This window comes from Rhineura floridana, chromosome 2 (genome assembly GCF_030035675.1).
Source record: "Rhineura floridana isolate rRhiFlo1 chromosome 2, rRhiFlo1.hap2, whole genome shotgun sequence".
Classification (NCBI taxonomy): Eukaryota; Metazoa; Chordata; class Lepidosauria; order Squamata; family Rhineuridae; genus Rhineura; species Rhineura floridana.
The window spans coordinates 36,328,458-36,350,109 of NC_084481.1; the positions used below are offsets into that span (position 1 = coordinate 36,328,458).

A 21,652-nucleotide genomic window follows, 5' to 3' on the forward strand; every position below is an offset into this window, starting at 1 on the left:
TCAGCAGGGATGCATGAATCTAACAATTTTGGTTTCTCATTTTTCCAATCTTAAATTCAGCTCTTCAGATTTCGATATCAGTTTGCTTTTTTTTAAAAAAAAGTCCTCGTGAAAATTCATCAGTGTTTTAGTGTGAATTAACATTTTATGTATAATTTTGCCTAATATATACTTTTTTTGCAAAGTAATTTCCCCTAAGATAATGCTTGTTTGTTTTATTTTATATGCTTTTTAATATATGCATGTTGTTGCACATTTTACCCTAGTATATGCATTTTTGTATACATTACCTGGCTGAAAAACGACATTGCAAAATTGTGAATTCTAAAGGACGGAAGTGTTTTGGTTCGTGTATTGTTTCAGAAAGTGCAAATTAGGTAGGTTCACCTTTAAATGTGAACTGAATCTAATTTATCTCCCATCCCTACTCTTCAGTGGCTATGATTTGTTAGACAAATGACTGACAGGGAGGCCCATGGGCATAACAGAGAAATGCTGAAATAACTGGCAGCCACCAGGCAAGAAAGAGGGAGGTCATCTCACGTCTTCAAAAGCATTGATAGATGATGAGGGCCATCTGAATAGAGGCAAAAATTGCATTTGAGGAGCTGGGAGAGTAAGAAAGAAAAGCAAGAGATCTCCAGCTGCTCTGGGGTGAAAACAATATGTTTCTCATGGAAGTAGTCAATGAGAGCAGAGTCTCCTTTTCTCTCTGCTGCAGGTCAATCAGCATCTGTAAGAACATGCATTGGCTAGTTTCTCCCTTCAGGTGGACAGTATCAGCTTGCAGGCACATGGGCCTGTCAGTCTTCTAGCAGGCTGCAGGCAGCATTAGCATGAGGTCACAATAGACAGCCTTTCTTCTTCAGCTGGTTGCATCAGCGTAGGGGCAGGTTGGCCAGCCACTCTTTCGCATAATTGAATCAAGCAGCAGCCTGTGGACACCATGTTTCTCCCTCTCAGATACCGGGGCAGGCAGAAGCAGGAACATTCAGGGAAGGTCTGTTTCTCATTGAGGTGAGAATATGCAGGGGTATATGTGAGAGCAGTTTCCTTCTCTTACTGAGGTGGGCAGCAGTGTATAGGCATAGTTGTCACAACTCTCTCTCTTTGTCTCTGAAATTGGTAGTAGGATGTGGGTGGAGAAGCGGGAGTCAGGAAAAGGGAGAGAGCTGGCAGGCAGGTACCCTCACTTTTGCAGGGCTTCTTACAGCAAGGGAGCCTGGGACCAAAAGAGCTAGAAATAAATGGAGATGGGCATAGGAATCCTGGCAGCACCCCCAGCAGCACATAACAGAATGACAACGTGAAGAGTCTGCCAGAGGTGGGCACAGTTGGAGAGGCGACTGGCAGGCTCAAGGTTGGCAGAAAAATCACAGGCACTCCCAAGATGGCACTGCAAATGTAGCAGTACTTCAGCTTCCAGTGTGTGTCCCACAGAGGGCAGATTAAGAGACAAGGTGACAGCAGGTGGAGGAGCGGCAATAGACAAGGAGCAGGCATTTTCTGTCATCCCAGATGCAATGTGGCTTCAATTTGCAGCATATGTTGTGAGGGGGGAGGTAGGGTGTGGTGGGCATGGCTGTGGTAGAAAATGGGAGGAGGAGTCTAGCGGGGGGCAGCTGGCATTTGGGCAGGAGGAGTTGGCAAAGAGAGAAAGAATGGGGATGTGGGCAAGAGGAGCAATGCTCATCCTGTTGTGGGCAGTATGCTTCTTACTCCAAGGCTATATCCACACTATACACTTAAAGCAGTATCGTACCAGTGTAAACAACCGTGGATCCCTCCCCTCAAAGAATCATGGGAAGTGTAGTTTGTGAAGGGTGCTGAGAGGAGACCCCTATTCCCCTCACAGAGCTGCAATTCCCAGAATGGTTTAGCAGCCCATTTAAACTCTGGGAATTGTAGCTCCATGAGGGGAACAGGGGTCTCCAAACAATGCTCAGCACCCTTCACAAACTACACTTGCCAGGATTCTTTGGGGGAAGCCATGACTGTTGAAAGTGGTATGATAGTGCTTTAAATGCAAGGTGCAGATGTGACCCAAGTCGCACTCAGTCCCAACTATGGAAGGTTGATCTTCAGGAATGTCAGCTGCTAGGGAAGGAAAAGAGGACAACATATCTGAGACATGGAGAAGATGAAAATGAAAATATAAATTTGCAATAAAATGAAAACAACACCTAGGGAAATCTAAGGAGGAAGGAAAGAAACACAGGGACCAAATGTAAAAATAAGAGGGCTTTGGAATGACAGTATGATACAGGAAACTAACATGGGAAGAGGGGAATGCTATGTGCCCTGCATGCACACAGAGTTAGCGGCAGGCAAACACTCAGAGCAACAGTCCCCTTTAGGAATAGCTTCTATAGCCCCCTCTCCTGAGAACCCCTTGTTTGGGACTGGAAATTGCCAGGTTGTGGCAGCAACACCAAAACAAGGTGTAAGGAAGGCTTCTCTGTCTGTTTTGCAATGTTGCCTGATGTGTTTACTATGCTGATTGGCTAGTAGGGATGCCAATCATAATTATACTTGATCTTCCCCATCCCCTTCCTTCTAGATTAAATTGATATAAAGATCCTCCCCCCCCGTCTCCTGGTAGGCAGCTGTGAGGTAACATTAAAATGAAATTTCATATGTTATCTACTTAAACTTTCACTTAATTTGATAATTAAAATGAAATGTATATCCATAATGTGTAGCCATTTGAATGCTCAAATGCTTTCTTTTTTTAAAGCCAGTTTACCGAGAGGACATGTCTATATATGCACTGCCAGATAATCAGGAGGCATTAAACTGCAAGAGAAAGTTTTTGTTTAGATCGTGCCCCAAATGCTTTTCAGAAATTCTTTTATTTTAACTTGAAGCTAGGGATGGGGAGGGGGAATTGATTCAGTTCGCATTTAAAGCTGAATTTATCAAATCCGTACTTTTCAAAACAAAATGATTCTTCAGAGTTCTCATTTGTTTGAATTTTGTGATGCAGTTCTCCAAACAAATAATGTCTATAAAAATGCATATATTTGTGGGAAACGTGCATAAAAATGAATATAATATTTTGTGAAAATAAAACACAAAAATGCATTATATTAGGAGAAATTGCTTGCAAAAATGTGTAAATTAGCCAAAACTGCATACAAAATGTGTTTAGTAGTTTATTTATTTTATTTATTTAATTTAATTTATATACCGCCCTAAGCCCGAAGGCTCTCTGGGCGGTGTACATAAAAGGTAAAAGCAAGCACAATATATAAATACAATAAATACAATAACTCAAGAAACAAAAACACACAAACAATACGAAAACCAAACAGCATCCAGAATACAACATAGTAATAGAATACTGTAAAAATACACTTTAAAATGCCTGGGAGTATAAAAAGGTTTTCACCTGGCGCCATAATGTGATAGCAGCATCGGTGCCAGGTGCACCTCATCGGGGAGACCATTCCACAGTTCGGGAGCCACAACCGAAAAGGCCCTATTTCTAGTCACCATCCTCCGAGCTTCTTGATGGGATGGTACTCGGAGGAGGGCCTTAGATGTTGAGCGCAGTGTACGGGTAGTTTCATATTGGGAGAGGCGCTCCACCAGGTATTGCGGTCCCATGCCGTGTAAGGCTTTATAGGTCAAAACCAGCACTTTGAATTTAGCCCGGAAACAAATAGGAAGCCAGTGCAGACGGGCCAAAACAGGTGTTATATGAGCGGACCTTCTGGTCCGCGTCAACAATCTGGCCGCTGCATTCTGGACTAACTGTAGTTTCTGAACTATCTTCAAGGGCAGCCCAACGTAGAGCGCATTGCAGTAGTCCAATCTAGAAGTTACCAGAGCATGAACGACTGAGGCGAGGTCGTCACTGTCCAGATAGGGACGTAGCTGGGCTACCAATCGGAGATGGTAGAAAGCATTCCGTGCCACTGAGGCTACCTGAGCCTCAAGAGACAGGGAAGGGTCGAAAAGAACTCCCAAGCTACGAACCTGTTCTTTCAAGGGGAGTGTAACCCCATCCAGAACAGGGTGAACATCCACCATCTGGGCAGAGAAGGCACTCACTAACAGCGTCTCGGTCTTGTCTGGATTAAGCTTCAGTCTGTTAGCTCCCATCCAATCCATTATCGCGGCCAGGCAACGGTTTAGTACGTTAACAGCCTCACCTGAGGAAGATGCAAAGGAGAAATAGAGTTGCGTGTCATCAGCGTACTGGTGACAACGCACTCCAAAACTCCTGATGACCGCACCCAGCGGCTTCATATAGATGTTGAAAAGCATGGGGGACAGTACCGATCCCTGTGGGACTCCACAATGGAGAGTCCAGGGTGTCAAGCAGTGTTCCCCAAGCACTACCTTCTGTTGATGACCCACCAAGTAGGAGCGGAGCCACTGCCAAGCAATACCCCCAACTCCCAACTCCGTGAGCCTTCCCAGAAGGATACCATGGTCGATGGTATCAAAAGCAGCTGAGAGATCAAGGAGAATCAACAGGGTCACACTCCCCCTGTCCCTCTCCTGACAAAGGTCATCATACAGGGCGACCAAGGCTGTTTCGGTACCAAACCCAGGCCTAAAACTGGATTGAAACGGATCAAGATAATCAGTGTCATCCAAGAGTCCCTGGAGCTGGCCGGCCACCACCCATTCCAGAACCTTGCCCAGGAACGGAACATTCGCCACAGGTCTATAGTTGTTCAAGTTATCTGGGTCCAAGGAGGGTTTCTTCAGGAGCGGTCTCACTACCGCCGCTTTTAGGCAGTCAGGGACCACACCCTCTCGCAAAGAGGCATTGATTACCTCCTTGGCCCAGCCGGCGGTTCCGGTCCTGCCAGCTTTCACCAGCCAAGAGGGGCAAGGATCCAGCACAGACGTGGTCGCCCACACCAGTCCAAGGATCTTGTCAACATCCTCAAGCTGCACCAACTGAAACTCATCCAATAAATGAGGACAAGACCGTGGTCTGGATGCTTCATTGAATCCAACTGCTATAATATTGGAGTCTAAGTCCCGACGAATGCAAGCGATCTTAGTTTGGAAGTGTCCAGCGAATTCATCACAACGGGCTACAGATGAATCTATAGTATCCTGAGGGCCAAGATGTAAAAGCCCTCGTACAGTTTTAAAAAGCTCCGCTGGGCGGGAGAGTGATGCCTTAATACTGACAGCAAAATAACTCTTTTTTGCTGCCCTCACCGCTGCTGTATATCGCTTAGAGCAGGCACTTACCAAGGCATAATTGCATTCGTCAGGAGTCCGCCTCCATCTGCACTCAAGCCTCCTCCTCTCTTGCTTCATCGCTCTCAGCTCCGGGGTATACCATGGGGCTGTATGAGCTCTACATAGGAGGGGGCGCATGGGAGCGATCGTGTCAACTGCCCGGGTCATCTCCGTATTCCACAGTTCAACCAGGGCTTCAACAGGAGCGCCAGTCTTCTCAGTCGGAAAATCCCCTAGAGCCCTTTGGAAACCCTCAGGATCCATTAGTCTCCGGGGGCGGACCAATTTAATAGGTCCCCCACCCTTGCAGAGGGAAAGGGTCGCCATAAGCCTAAACCTCAGCAAGCAGTGATCTGTCCATGACAACGGGGTAGATGAAAAATCCCCAACCTCCAAATCACCATCTCCCTGCCCAGTGGCGAAGATCAAATCAAGGGTATGTCCCGACACATGCGTCGGGCCAGTAACAAACTGAGACAGCCCCATGGTTGTCATGGACGCCATGAAGTCCTGAGCCGCCCCAGATAAAGCAGTCTCGGCATGAACGTTGAAGTCCCCCAGTACCAACAGTCTAGGGTACTGCAACAATATCTCCGAGACTACCTCTGTCAGCTCAGTTAGGGAATTTGTTGAGCAGCAGGGCGGGCGGTACACCAACAAAATTCCCAACCTGTCTCTCTGGCCCAGCGCAAGGTGGAGACACTCCAGACCAGTCGTCACCTGTACAGGGTGCTTGGAGAGTGAGAAAGAACTCCTATAGACCACGGCAACCCCACCTCCCCGACCTTCGGCTCTACCATAATGCTGAACCATGTACCCAGGTGGGCAAAGCTGGGAAAGAGCAACTCCTCCCATATCACCCACCCAGGTCTCGGTTATACACGCCAGGTCAGCCGCCTCCTCCACAATTAAATCATAAACAAGGAAGATCTTATGTTGTACCAACCTGGCGTTTAACAACAGCATATGGAGATCCGAAGGCTGACTGATAGGACAACCAGCAGTCCTGGGGATGTGAGGAGAACCAGAACAGGTCACAGACACTACTTGTCTGGGACGAGTTCCCCTTACCTGGCAAGTTCTCCTCACAACACCATACCTCCCATTACCCGTCACTACGCTAATTGGGGCCCCCGAAGGTCTCCCCGGTTGATGTATAATACACTCTCCCAGGCACATATTAAAACAGATAAAAGCACCAGTACACACACACCTAATCACATTCATACCAAATAATAACAAATAATACCAAAAATTTATATCAAAATACACAAAAATTCACACACGTACACACACTTAATCAATAATACAATACAATAAACATACACTCAATACACTCAAACAATATTAAACTACAACACAATTCCAACTAAAGACTCACATATAGTAACAATTCAATCATTCACAAAACATAAACACATTCAAAGCTGTTGAAACTTGCACTAAAATGCTGAAGAATTTTCATGAGAATTGTTTAAATAAAAAATTGCAAGTTGGTGCAGAAATGTAGAGAAATGAATTTAAGGCTGGAAAAATGAGAAACAGAGAACTGAAGTTGGCATATCTTTCCATCCCTACTTGAGGCCCCATTTATTGTCATGAACTTTCCTCATATCACACCTCCATGGTATGTAAAGGATGGGATGGGGGTGGGGGTGAGATTCCATATTACAAAATGGATCACAAATTACAGCTTTTTAGTTAAGCAGTTCTAATCTCCAACCTCTCTTCGAAATATACAGAATCCAGATTAAGCTGTTGTGTGGGATGGTGTCCCTTCATACGTGAGAGAAATTAACCTAGCGATTTTGAATCAAAAGAGCAGAAGCAGTTCACTAATTCATATTACTGGGAAAGCTTTTTGTAAAATTGGTGGAAGAATTTTTCTGGCTGGCCAACACACTTAACGTAAAAAGCAATATATGGCCTTTTACATTATAAACTTAGGAAGCTGCCTCATACTGAGTCAGACCCAATGTCTTATCCTGCTCAGTATTACCTACACTAACTGGCAGTGGCTCTTCAGTTTTTTAGGAAGCAAGCCTCTCCCAGCCCTACCTGGAGGTGGCAGGGATTGAACCAGGGACATTCTTCATTCAAAGCATGTGCTCACCACTGTGCTACAGCCCCTTCTCATTTTATATGATTTCATGCTCATCCTGTGTTGGTTTTATACTAGTTTTTATGCTCTCTGTTATACTGGTATTGTTTTTAATATGTCTTCTTGATTTTATATCTATAGTTTTATTGTTTTGTAAACTACATAGATGACCCTGTCGATGGGCAGTCCCCAAAAATGCCATAATAAATTTATTACCAGAGTGCTGGGATGCAAATGGCAAGCTCAATACTAATTGTCACAGACATAAACGTCATACGTAGTTTTTGCTCGCTTACTTGGTGGTCTGTCAAAGGTAACCTTAGGTCAGTGAATCAAATATGGATAGCAAAGGCCCTTAGGGAGCCATGGTTGCCAGCTACTCTTCCTAGGTCTGTATTTCTTTCCCTTCCTGCAAATGTCTTCAAAAGTCAGATTCTGGATGCCTTCCAGAAACAATACACTTCTTAAAAACATAAACAGGAATTAGTAGGTGGAAATAATAATGGGACAACTTTACCTGTGTACTTTAAAGCTATTTAATGATGTTTAGTGTGTCCAAATAATTCTGACTGTTCTGTATTGCTAACAGAATACTTTGCCACAGAGGAACGCTGTGGTCCTCTTTTCTCTTTCTGTATGTGGGAATGTGCCTTAGAGCTGAAAATACCATTTTCTTAAAGAAGCCAGTTCTTTTTCTGGTTCATTTCAGATGCTCTATTTATTATAGTTTATGTTGTATTATTCATGTGGCAGCAGTGAAGCCTCCAACAACAATTGGATTAATGTTTCTGAACATTTGAACTGCTCAGAGAGCATAGCTCTTAGACTATCTGCAGTCCAAATTCTGTGAGAGAAGGAAAAATTGACAGTCTGACTGGGATAGGGTTGCCAGGTTCAGGGCCTGATCCTGATCCTGTATCTTTAGGAGAAGAGAAAGTCAGCCAAATGCAGGTTTTCTTGCCACACTGTAATGGGAAAAACCACAAGGTGGAATTCTCCCTTCCCCCTGCACAACTTTTAAAGATACAGAAGACGGATTAAAGACTGAGGTCAGTATGAAATAAAGTGGATACCAGATGCCAAAACAGTCATGGAAATAAGTCCTCATTCCTCCTGCTACTAGTACATCTACTGGAACTAGTGTCAAATGTAATATTTCATTTCTTGATTATGTAATTCACAAGAGGGAGAGCTACAAGGGTGCCAACAAGGGTCCACACTGCAGTCCAAAGTGAGCTCTCAAGACTGTTAAAATGTGCTTTTTTTTTTTTTTTGCTTGGGATGCTTGGCCTCCAAGTATGACAGTTCTTTCTTTTTAAATGTTGTGGGCATGTTTTCTTTTTCTGCAGCAGTGAGCTACTAACCCCCTGAACTCAAACGGCATTTCTCTCTGTTTAATTAGCTTTGCTGATGAGAAGAATCATTATGAAACCTTAAAGATGTTCTTGGTGATTCTCAGTACACATATGCTCCCCATGGACTGGCCTTAACCAGATCCGCATGCTGTTCTCGCTGATATGTCAGCTACATTTATTAACTCAGGAAATGAAAAACACCAGCAATGCCCACTTAACCACACATCTTTTGCCCTTTTGTAATTTTTTGACCGATTCTTAATTGCTCTGGTTTTTATTTTCTTTCCATTGTGACACTGTGCATTCAGAGTATGTCTGGCTCTACTTTATTCTGCCTCATTGGATAAATATGTATTATGATCATTTTTGAAAGCAGAAGAGTCATCTCCCATTAGAGCCTCAGAACTGATCAAATATCCCGGGACTCTGCACCTTCAGAATGGAGGTCGGAATTCCATGGTTGAATGCTTCCTCACACATCCAAAACTCCTTGACTATCAAGATCTAGCACAATCCTACTTGCTTAATTTTTTTTCTTTATCTTTCCATCTCACCTCTTATACGTTCTCAAAATCTTGACTCATCATTTGCTTCCACGTACTTTCTATTTTAACATCTGCTGTAATAAATCAGTGTGGGAATAAATTCCACTTCCGACATCAGCCCATTCAGTTACCGGATTAGTTGATCTCACCTGGCAACATTGTAATCTAATGCATAAACTGAATAGTCAAGGTGATTTAAAACATTAGTCCTTAGCAGGTTTAGAATCTCACTCATACTACAAAAGTGGGGATAAAATGTGCTTGGAGGAAGGAGAGAGGCAGTTTTTGCCAATTTCCCCAGCGCCTTACAAATTCCTGTGCTGCTTCCCATGGTGTTCTAGAGAGTCCCACGACCACCAAGAACAGCTTTTAATGGGGAATGTAGTGAGAAGTATAATGATGGAGTTTATAATCTAGAGATATTCCCTTAGTATTAAGAAGTTGGTAAATTGAGGACTTGCCCTAAGGTCACATGATCCAGGCTATTCCAAAGGCCTAGAGAAGTTGCTGCACAAGTTTGTCTTAGAGGCTACGAAGAATAAAGTTGTTTCAAGCCATTCCTCATTCCTCTTGTTTGGAGCCAGGACCATTACAGGAAGGAGGAACTGGCGTCTGTCACCTTCCCTTTCTCCAGTAGAAGCGCCTCTTGAGTAGAGTTTTGCTTATGGGTATTCTCAGTACAACCCAATTATAGGATGTTTATTCAAACTATTTTTTTAAAACCCATGCTTACGGATAGAAAGGGATTCTAAACTTCATTAGCAATTGCCTGTGCAGAATCAATTAGGGGTTTTATTTGGCGGCGAGGGGGAAGGATGAATAAATTGGAGTAAAAAGAGGAAATCTTGTGTAAGTGGACTATTAGATTGCCCAAGGGTCAGTTCGAAGGCAACAGTTTGATAAAAAACACTTTTAAGCAAAGTAGTAAGTATAAAAAGAGCAGAGGGCTCACAGCATGTCCTTAAGCCACACTATGAGCCTGCCTTCCCAGGTGAACGGTCAGACCAGGATAGAGAACGTTGGCTAAGGGGTGGCTAACATGGCAGAAGCAGCTCTCTGGGTGAGGCGGCACTGCTGTGCTAGGTTCCTGGCAGGTGGGTCACTGTTGCTTACTGGGAGGGGGTGGGGATGAGGCAGTGGGGAGGTAGATGGCATGCAAGCCATACTGGTGGAGCTAACCAGGCAGTCCTGACAGCGTGTTTGCACTGCACCAACCTCTTCAACACCTTCCCCCTCCCTCTCTCCCTCTTGGTAAGCAACAGTGACCCACCAGCCAGGAAGCTAGCATAGCAGGCCTGCCCCACATGGAGAGCCATTTCTGCAAGATGGTGCCTTCCAGATGTTTTGAACTACAGTTTCCCCAGGCAGCATTGTCAATGGTCAGGAGTGATGGGAAATTGGGACTTGTAGTCTAAAACATCTGGAGGGCACAATGTTGTCTTCCCCTGTTCTAGCTCATGAGTCTTGCCCCTCCCTGCTTGCTCACTCACTACCACTGCTGCCTCTGGCTGGAGGAAGGTAGCAAAATACAATGCAGCAGGGTGCCTGAGATGGATTCAACTATCGGATGACTAATAGGGCTGAAACTGGTGAGTTGTGTGTCCTGATTAGTAATTTAGAAAGTTTCTATTCATACATGTAATGCTCAGAGTTGAAGTATTGAACCTTTATTATAGTTCCACACTAGTTGGGAATATATAATGGATTTCATAAAAGGTTTGGATGTGGGGGGTTTTGTCCAAGAGGTATTTTTCATTTCTAAAATTTTTACTGTTTAAAAAAAGAAAAAAATCTTTTGAGCCACCCACTCCGGCTGTTGAAAATGCACTCCAGGAGAAAGACAATTTCTGTCTTTTCTGTCTTCCAGTCATATGCAAGTAAAAAAAAATTGTGTACAATTTACCCTGGTATGATGGACTCGGATATAACTAAAGAAGCATCTCTTCAAGTACTTAAAATTATCAGGACATCCATTCATCCACTCAAATGGATCCTGAAATCTCCAAGAAACCAAAGAACACCCTGCATATTGTGGACTGCGAACATACCTTATTACAGGCTGCAGCAGCATTAAGAGCTAGTTGGATCTTCTGAACATAATTTTTTAAGCAACCTGAAGGTTTATCACAGGATAAATCAAGGTTAACAGTTTGGCCTGATTTGGCATAGAAACCTCAAGTTACTCTTTTAAAAAGAGCACACAATTGTAAAAGTTTTCCAAAACACAGCTTTGTCCAAACCAAAACAATGGCCAGATTTCCCCGGGGCTAGAGATGTGTGGAATGTACCACCGTGGTTTTATCCATGAAAAGAAGTTTCAGAGGCAGAATTGTAAAGTTACATTTTCATAAAATTATTCTGCAGTAAAATATGTGGTCATAAATGTTTTTCTCACACTTGTCTTCAGCAGGCTACTTTCAGTCTAGCTTGATTCTAGATCCTGCTGTCCACAAGGGCGGTTGCAGTTACTTGATATGCATTTGAAAACCCTTCCCCTGACCAAGTTATCCATGCCTTTTCCTCCCTGCACATGCCCCAGGTGAATGAAGAAGGAAGTGGTGATTGTGATCTTGGTATATACCCACCTACAATGTCATTGGGCAGGTGCGTGCACGCGCACACGCACACACGCGGACACGCACACGCGCACACACACACACACCCATTGCTGGGACCACCTACATCTGTTTTCAAATGGACACACTGTGGGGTAATGCAGAATCAATCTGTAATGAGTATATTTTTCACAAGAAGCGCTTTTCAGGGGCAAAAAAATATGCAATAGATCTAGATAGCATGCAGACTACATAAAGAAAAAATCCCTACTCAGTTTCCATTGATTCTAGAATACAATGGTGTGTATACACAGCCTTAGCTGGTGATTTGCATGTGTAAATAACTCATCACAGAGCAAACAGTTCTGTGGCAACCACTGCTGAGCAATCAGACATAAAGTGTACATGGATGTGTGAACTGTAAGACCTATCTTAAAACTTTTGAGGGCTTTTGGTACATGCCTGAACTTTATTTACCCACAAGAGGTTCTCAGTCATGGATAGACAAGTATTTGTTTATCTGACAGATTTACAACCTACCTTTTGATAAAATGATAGCCAAGGAGGCTTACAGCACATTAAAGCAATATAAAACTGTGTGATTTCCCATGCTTTGGCAGTTTGTGGGCAACTAGCAGTTGGAGGCTGAGCATTCTTTCAGGTAGAGATAGGGAAAGCAAGCTCCTTGCAGATGCTCTCTCTCTGGCGGATGGATGGGACCAGGCTCGTCTTCCTCTCGCTGTGATATTTCTTATGTGAGGGAGAGGGTATAACCTCCAATGGCAAATTCAATCTGCCTTTGCTGCTCCATCTGTTGAAGTAAATGGGAAGGGCCATTCACACAGCAGAATGGAGCAACATTGTCTTGCAAGAGGCAACAGCTTATTGGCTGTTGCACAGCCTCACGTTACTCAGGGGCACTTCTGCTTCTGGCAGGAGACTGGAAGCAGCAGGATGTTGGGGGACTTGCTGTTTTGGGGGACACTGTTGGTCAGCACAGGAGCAGTGGTAAACTTCAGGCTGAAGAAGTGAAAGAACCAACTATAGGTGATATTTTTTGCTGAGCCTGAGATAATTCTGGATCTTCATTGCCCTGTGGAATATCTTAATGCTGTTCTGTATGTGCTGTTTGGATCTTAACCATCTTTGGTGGACTGAGCTGGTGCCTATAGCAATCTTGGGGTGACTTTCAGCTGGGAATATGTCTTGTCAATGAAGTAAACAATTTGCCATGTTTTTAAGTATTGGACTCTTGGTCTGTTTTTTCCTGGGAACATCAGAGGAATGTTTGAGTATTAGAGAAATGTTATCCTCTAATATTAGAGGAGTATTTGAATAATGTGTTATCACTTGTTTGCTGTTCTGGAGTCCATTGGGGAAGAAGAGCAGGATAGAAATGTAATAAATAAATAAATTCAAAAGGGCAGTTCCTCTCAAAACATCAGCCTTTGCGCTAATAAAAAGGCAAAAAAACAACTCTTCAGTGCTGGAATACTTCCAACATTGTACAGATGTTAGGAGAAGTTTCCATAGCTTTTTCATAGTGAATTTATTAAGTTTAATCAAGCTTGATCAAACATTGAGCACAGATCTAAGAAAATCCTAAAGGATGGACCTTGGGGCCTCATTATTTTCAATTAATTATTATTTTAGATGTAGGCCCTGAATTATGTTTATAGTAGGGTTGCCATATTCCAGTTCCACAAATCCGGGCAGGCTAATCTGCATTTTATGCAAAGTATTTGCATATTATGCAAAGTATTTGCATATTAATATTTGGATTGTCCAGTTGTTTTCTTTTTGTGCCTAGGAATTACCACCAAAAACTGGGGAAAGATGTGAGAAATCTTTTTTTAAAAGCAACATTTTCAGCCTTAAATGCCTAGACTCTAGTTTCCAACACTATGCAGTATTTATTGATTGATTAAGAGAATTTATATCCTGCCCTTTTGCTGTTAAAAAGAGAGCTCAGCACAGCTTACAAATATAATAAAAACAATAAAAATACACAATCAATATAAAAACATAATAAAAACACAAAATAGCAACAAACATAAAGTAAGTCAGGGCAGCAGCACGGTTAACCATTACATATACAATATATTTCAGAGATGTGGTGGGTGGAGAAAAACAAGAAGCCAAAATGTTAGGAAAAGGAGTTTTTCACACCACATGCTCAGTTCTAAATACTGTTGCAGCAAGTTTTACAACTTCCTCCAGTATTCCACTGGTGCAGGCACTCAGACATTCAAAGTACTGTATGTTTCTTAGGTTTTATAAAAGCAGAGCTTTGCTTAACTCAAAATTTCTTCTCCCTTTGATAACCACATCTACACAGGTTCCACCTCCATACTCAAAATGAAACTGAGCCTGGAAGTGTACAACAACCCCACACATACCTTGCTAATTGGATTATCAATTCCAGGATGTCTGTCTTATCGACTACTCTCCTGCCCTCCCTCCCCCCACCGGGCATCATGAAAGACCCAGTCCTGGGCTCGGAAAGAAAATAAACATCTGGTCCCCTTGTTTTAATTAAAATAATAATTATAAATTCTTGCTCTTATCACTAATGGGAGTTAATTACCTTGCATATGCTGCTGTTGCTTCTATGGCTGTAATGGAGTGAGGTTAAAGATAAGTGAAATGCAAATAGGAAAAAAACAACACAAAAGGCAGTAACATTTTCCTAAATGTAATACCATACCAACCACAACAAGATTCCTATGAGTAAGGCAGAAAACTCAGCATCCCACAAGCAGTCAGGATTCATAACCAAAATCCCAAACTAAAAATATCCTAGCAGCTAGTCAGCCAAGGTCACAGAAATCCCCATGCAGCACAACCTGACCTGGGGACTGCAGTTAATGCAGAATGCTGCAGCACAATTGCTGACATGAGTGAGATCCTATCAGCACATAATACCTCTGCTCTGAAATCTGCATTGGTTGCTGATTTGCAACCAGGCCAAGTTCAAGCTGTGCTTTCCATGTTATGGGTGCTACATAGTACAGTACTTGTTCTGCTTTTGTAAGAAATCAGTCCTGTTAAGTGGCAGCACCTACGCTTTGGAACTCCTTGCCTATTGACATTAGGCAGATGCCTCTTTTCAGCACCTGCTAAAATCAGTTTTCTTGAGGCAAGCCTCTCCAGGCATGTGGAAGCTATTGTGTTTTTAAATATGTTTTTAACTCATTATTGGTTTTATTATTTTGAATGTTTTTAAGTATCTGTCCTTAACACTTTTGCCAATAATTTTATTGTTTTAATTCTTTCTGTAAACCGCTTTGAGATTTTTTTACAATAAAGTGGTATATAAATGTTGTAAATAAAAATACATAAATAAATGTTGGAGTCACTGTGGCCCTTGAGTCTCTTCCCACTTTTAGGAACCAAGGAATCTGCCTTATACTGATTCAGGCCATTTTGTACCATGATTTCTTAAATGCAACACCATACCAACCACAACAAGGTTCCTATGAGTAAGGCAGAAAACTAAGCATCTCACAACCAGTCAGGATTCCTAACCAAAAACCAAAAATATGATAAATGAAGAAATATTTATATAAGCATGACTATCAAATATATTTATTATTTACACAAACTGTAAAGATATTTATAGTGCAATCCTAGGTTTATTTATTCAGAAGCAAGTCCCAGTGTATTCAGTGGGGCTTACTCAAACAGGGACAGAAATGCAACCTCAAGTGATAAGCAACTTCATTCACACAACCCAAAATTCCGAATCATGACACTTTACGCTGTTTTGCAACTGTTTATACTTGTTTTTATGGTTATTGGATTTTAAATGGCTTTATTTCTTGTTGTGAGCTGCCTTGGTTTCCATCCCTACCTCACAGGGTTGTTGGAAACACTCCAAACACACACGCACACACACACTGCAGATGTATAAATACACACAGCCCATATGTTTATTGTCAAACCAGTTGGTCATTGAGAAAAAATCAGTATTAGTTTCAAAAACATCAGTATTAGTTTCCTACAGAATAAAAACTGTAATACCTAAGTAAGCCCTGCCTACTTGCTTTAAAATAGGACTGGAGATGGGACAGAAAGAGTTAGAACACAAACACAGTTCTTTTTTACATTCATGCGAAAGTCCCATTGATTTTCAGCACATTCATAAACCATGTCTACTCAAAAGTATGTCCTATTGAATTCAATGGGATTTACTCTGGGCATATGGGATTAGCATTGCTTTTACAAAAGCAAGTATTGGGAAGGTTTTCAAAACACTGCCCAGGATCTGACTCCTGCACACAAGAGGGAAAAAAACTGAAATGTATATACTCACTCAATTTATGAGATTTTCAGATAAACAGGGGGGAAACCACCATTTTCTGGCATTGCAATGAGGTTTTCTAGACACTGCCTCAAATCAACCAAATGCAACCCTGGCTTCACTGATTGGCTGCAATCCTGAACGGGCGGGGATAAAGCTACGAAGTGCTATACAGTACTGTTTAAAGAAAGATGTAATAGTCAGGGGGTGGCTGACATTTTTATGTATATCTCGAGAACTGGACCACCTAGAAACCTTTTTTTAAAAAAAATTAAAGCTGAGAATCCGGGCCACCTAAGGGGCTAAACGGGCACCGGGTGGCATGCAAAGAATCCGGGTAAAACCTGGCTAACCAGGCAATATGGCAACCCTCGTTTATAGGAGTACACCACTGCAGCTTAATTTTTAACACAGGAAGAAGAAATGTGTAAAATTAATTTTCTCAAAGGAAATTAAATGTCCACTAAAGCTGAATCTCAATTAAAATGTGTCACTTTATCCCAAAGCTTGTATACTATTAGCACTTGAGCACGAACAGCAATGCAGTCTTACCAGTATTAATGTAATTGTATTAAAAGTGATACTGGCCTTTTTTCATTCCAAAAATCATGTATCTCCCCCCCCCCATGTGATTTAAAGCAAAAAATGTGGACTGCATTTAGTATTGAGAGAGTGGAAAATGAAGAAGGAAACCCTTTCTCAGTTAGGAATAATGTTCTTTTTTAGAGTCTGGCATGAGCAATTTAGTGAAAGGAAGCTCTTGTCGATGGATGCTATTGTCCATGCAGTGTAATCTGAGGTTTCATTTGCACTACCGTTTGGGAGCCTTTTCCCCACCCATGGTGACATTTTTCCCCTGCATAATTGCAACATGGCAGGCAGTAATATTTATTTATTTAGAAATAAATAAATAAAAGTATGTATATACTGCCTTCTCACAAAATGTCAAGGCAGTGTTATTGGTGCAGAATATCTGTGTGTAATTTATGTACATATATATTTATGTTTTTCTGTTTCCTCTTTTTTTTAGAAGGGAATAGTGGCAAGATAGCCTCCCTTCCCCTCATGGCACTTGATTATTCCTCAAGACGTTGTTGTTGGACTACATATTTTTAACTGTTTATATATAGAGAATTGTTTTTAAACGTTTGTATTGTTTTCATATGTGTAATTGTTTTTAATTGTTTTACATAGGGAACTGTTTTTACACTTTTCTCGTTTTATGGTTTTAACTGATTTTCTTAAAAAGGTATATTTTATTGTATATTTTATTGTTGTAGCCTACCCTGGGACCTTATACATAAATTCAATAAATCTCCTCTGTTAGCTGTAGCATCCTTCTATAACATTTAACCTCTTTCTTACATCTCCACCGCATGTGAAAGGAAATCTCCCTTTGCTCCTTTTCTTCTCTCACATTATATCCTATATCCAATACTTCCAGGTTGTTATGTAACATTCTTTACTCTTCAAACATTTTTCTTTATATTGAGTTGGAAGCTACTGGGAAATGTGAGCCTCCTATACTTCATCTGGAGCTATTCAGGTCTTTCCCCCATTTTTGCTTGCAGGCTTTCACCTCCTCTTTTGTGTCATTTGATTCTAATGACTTTTCAAAGTCTTCCCCCCCCTTCTCTGTTCAATTCAAACCACATCTTTGTTGCTGTCTGTTCAAAAAACATTGGACATACTGAAAAACAGGTTTACTGACATTTCTTCACTTACCTATTCGCATGATTGTACCATATTATTAACCATCACATTCTGATATCTATCTTTTTTTCATTTCCCACAGTTTAAATACCCCTAGGTTTCCTTCTGGATGAAATTTTCATCACCAGTTATCAAAGCAATTGGTGAGATATTTGGCACCAGTTTTAATATATGTTTATCCCCTATTTCTAAAAGTGTATTAATTTTATCATTGTACACATCAAGGTATTGTTTTCTTGCGCATTTACTCACCAGAGAAGATTTACCTAATCCGAATCTACTACTTCTGTCAAGAAATATTATTTTTTCTGCCTCTCTTTGAACCATGATATAATCTATATTATGGCTATATAATAGATGTTGGCTATTCCTAGCTCTCCGTCTTTATCTTACTAGCACTATGCCCTTTTAAAATTCCTTTGCTCTTTTCTCAGATAAAAGTATTTATCATCTTTTGCCATTCTTTTATCTGTATTTTCAATTTTTCACATTGGTATATTTTGAAATTAGAAATGAAATTTTGGGAGCATATTCATTTTAGTTGCACGTATACATCTTATTCATGAGAACAGGTTTAGCATACCGATAAAAGGCATCCATGGTCCTCAAAGAGAGTACAGGCATACCCCGCTTTAACGTATGCAATGGGACCGGAGAGTGTACTTTAAGTGAAAATGTACTTAAAGTGAAGCAATTATCTTCACTTGTACTGCATGCAATTACCACTAGATGGCAGCGGCGTCATGCCAATAAAGTGTCCGTTATTGCAAAGCGCGCGTACTTTAAATGGGGTATAGTGGAGTATGGAGCATGTACTTTATAGCGAGGCTACTTTAAGTGAAGCTACTTTAAGCGGGGTATGCCTGTAGTAGGTCGATACGCTTAGTCCTACAAATGACTTACCCTAACTAAAAACGTGAGGTGCATTTGTTCCATGTTTCTTTGCTTTTCTTGTTTGAAAGTCACAACAGAAAAGTTTAAAGGGGGAACTTTTTTAAAAAAAGAAATGCTATAGGGCTCTACTTGCATCTGACCAAAATAGGAACAAGACTATATCAATAATAAAAATAAATGCTGAAGCAATAGTGTGTGCTAAAGTTTTAAATAACCATGAACACCAAATACCTATAGGTATGGAAAATGTTAACTTTAGTTTAATAAATAAATGTGTCCAGAAGACAAAGAAGTATTTAAGCCTCTGTTTATTAGTTACTAGCAAAATTCTCATCATTATGATGGTGGAGTGTTTGGCAGCAAATGCCGTTCCATCATAATGATGGACATTTCACACACTTCCATGAGTCTTTGCAATATATGTCCTCCAGGGCAGGTGATATATATAAAACTAACTCCTGTAGTTTTGTGAAGTGTTTCTCTCTGTATCCTCTGCATAGCATCCTTCCCCACCCCTGCAGGATTCTTGTTCCTGTGGCCCAACTCACTAGATATTCAGGGGTGGTAGGTCTTGCCTGCACTGCAGCAGTGTCTCCAAGATCAATGCCTTACTTTTCTCCAACTGAAGTGGAAGACAACCAATCACTTCCATGGGAGAATGAAACGGCACAGTTGAGGACAATCTGAGCCTTTTCCCTGTCTCGTGTCTCTAGATATTGAGGGTCAATCCTGTTCGCATCTACATTGCTTCACCTCTTCCTCTACACAGGCCTATCCTAAGTTCTGTTTCCTGATCATTCTATAGAATGTGGCAGAATTTTATGAACGGTCTTTTCTCTATATAGAAATGCATCTTATGATTCCATATATGTTCAGGCAGTACTGGAGCTGGAATATTTACAATGGTGAATTATCTCTGTCCCATTTCTGATTTTGCTTTTATGTTTCCCTGCACTACCTAATTTCTAACAGCATATTCATTTTCACTATTGTAGAAAATTTGTAAATGCACATTATTTTACATATACCATGCGATGGACTTTAACCTCTGTGTGTGTGTGGGGGGGGAGGGCAAACAGAATATATTCAAGGATAATACCTAATTTATGTACGATAATTTATAGACCACCGTTACAAAAGGATTCTAAGTGGTGTACAGCTTATTAAAACATCTTTTTTTAAAAAAGGATAAAGTTCATAAATCTAATTATCTTTTCCAAAGCATGGACAGCACTCCCATTCCTCAAGAGCTTTCTTATTCACTTCAGCAGAAGAAGTAGTTTGTGTGCATTTTCACTGAAATGAATGGAGAAGTCTGCATGTGATGGAGCATTCTCTGTACACTGGAATAGACTCAGGGCTTGCAATCTGGGTGAGAATATGTCAAGGATTTTAGTATGTGGTCACAGTGAAGGATGTTTTGGGATGATATTGCATCCTAAAAAGACTTTAATATTTTTTTTTTACACAGATTAAGATGTTTAGTGAAGCAGCTGGAGAAAGGTGACGTTAACGTGGTAGATTTGAAGAAGAATATAGAATACGCAGCATCTGTGTTGGAGGCAGTGTACATTGATGAAACAAGGTAAGTCAACAGAACTAGAGGCAATCAACTGAATTTGAGTGGAGATATTTTATCCCTCTATTGGGAGACAGTTTTTTTCTGAGTGACATCAGATCTACATGAGCCATGACAAAAATCAGATAATGGTTTTTGAAAAGGTTTCAAATCCCAGATTCAGAGTTGTATTTTGATTACTATTAGTCTCAAAGAATCAGGAGCATGGTAGAACAAGACATTTTAAAAAAATATTAGGGTGATAGTTACTTGTGAGAGTTAGCATGGTGTAGCATGTAAGAAGGAGGATATGGACGCAATCTAAACTGACTCCACCAGCTGCTGGTGGGGCTTTGCGGAGTGGCAGAGCCACTGCCCCATCTGTAGCCCAGCCCAGCTGCTTACAGTGACAGCAGTGGAACGTGGGGTTGGTAGGACAATCTGGCCCAATCCCTGCATGAACTCCAGATTGGCACAGCAACTGGTTTTGAATTGAGCTCAGTGCTACCACACAACACCGGTGAGACTGACTTAGAATACAGTGGATCTCGGGTCTCTCTAAAGCATGTACAACCCTGCCTCCTAGTGGTAGCATGTGAGATTGCCTATTTCCAACAGGGTCAGCTCAGCTCAACCCCCTTCCCCCCTCCAGAAGTTTTCATTTCAGGGCTTTCTATTGGCCTCTGCTGGCGGAGATACCGCCAGCAAGCCTCCCTCCTTCCACAGATCTGGCAGCCGGTGGGCGCCAGCTCAGCAGAGGGATGCCTCTGTTCAGTGCAACTGCTGCCCACAAATCCTATCATAAGTGTCCTGCCTGAATACCCTGAAGCCAGTCACAAACAAGCTATGCTTTTCTTTAATAGGTTTATTAAGGGATTTCGGTTCAGAGCTGAATCAGTTTATAGGTTACACAGGGTTCAGCATCATTACTAGGCTCGACTAGTTCTTAGAGTTCTGCGTGCCTGATGGCTCAATATGGGAAGCATCAGTCCATTCAAAGTCCTCCTCCTCCTTGTCTGCCATCTCACTGCTCCACTTCCATGACAGCATCCCTCCTCCATGCTGATCCTCCCCCCACCCCGGGGGCTTGGGTTTATCCAGGTAGCTGTGATGGAATTCTGTTACCAAGTCCGGTGCATGGACATCTGGTGCCACCTCTCAGGATCTCTCTCCCAGTCCAAACCCCTTCCAGTGGATCAGGTATTGCAGCTTTCCCCAATGCTGATGGGAGTTGAGAATTTTCTCCACTCCATATTCTTCCTGGCTATCAACTAGTATGGGTGCTGGGGTGATTCAGGTGCCCTGTATGGATGCGGTGGCCCCTCAGGAGTCAACAAGGAATGGTGAAAGATGGCATGGATCCTCATGGTGGCAGGCAATAGCAAGTGGTAGGCGACTGGGTTGATCTGTGCCTCTA

At 41.8% G+C, this 21,652-nt stretch overlaps 1 protein-coding gene and 1 pseudogene across 2 annotated transcripts in view; both read left to right on the forward strand.

The window, feature by feature from the left end:
- The window catches only part of PDE1A (phosphodiesterase 1A), a 158,189-nt gene that overhangs the window by 71,913 nt on the left and 64,624 nt on the right, over nt 1–21,652 (forward strand). Inside the window, exons 1-2 of one of the 2 annotated variants that reach the window (XM_061608283.1) lie at nt 945–1,017; nt 20,149–20,262. In XM_061608283.1, coding sequence (XP_061464267.1) covers nt 947–1,017; nt 20,149–20,262 — 185 coding nt within the window. In that variant the 5' untranslated portion in view covers nt 945–946. Of the gene's footprint in view, nt 1–944; nt 1,018–20,148; nt 20,263–21,652 lie in introns of those variants that run through there. The other variant, XM_061608284.1, reaches the window with a different exon arrangement.
- LOC133376070 (small integral membrane protein 7-B-like) lies at nt 12,722–12,953 on the forward strand (annotated as a pseudogene).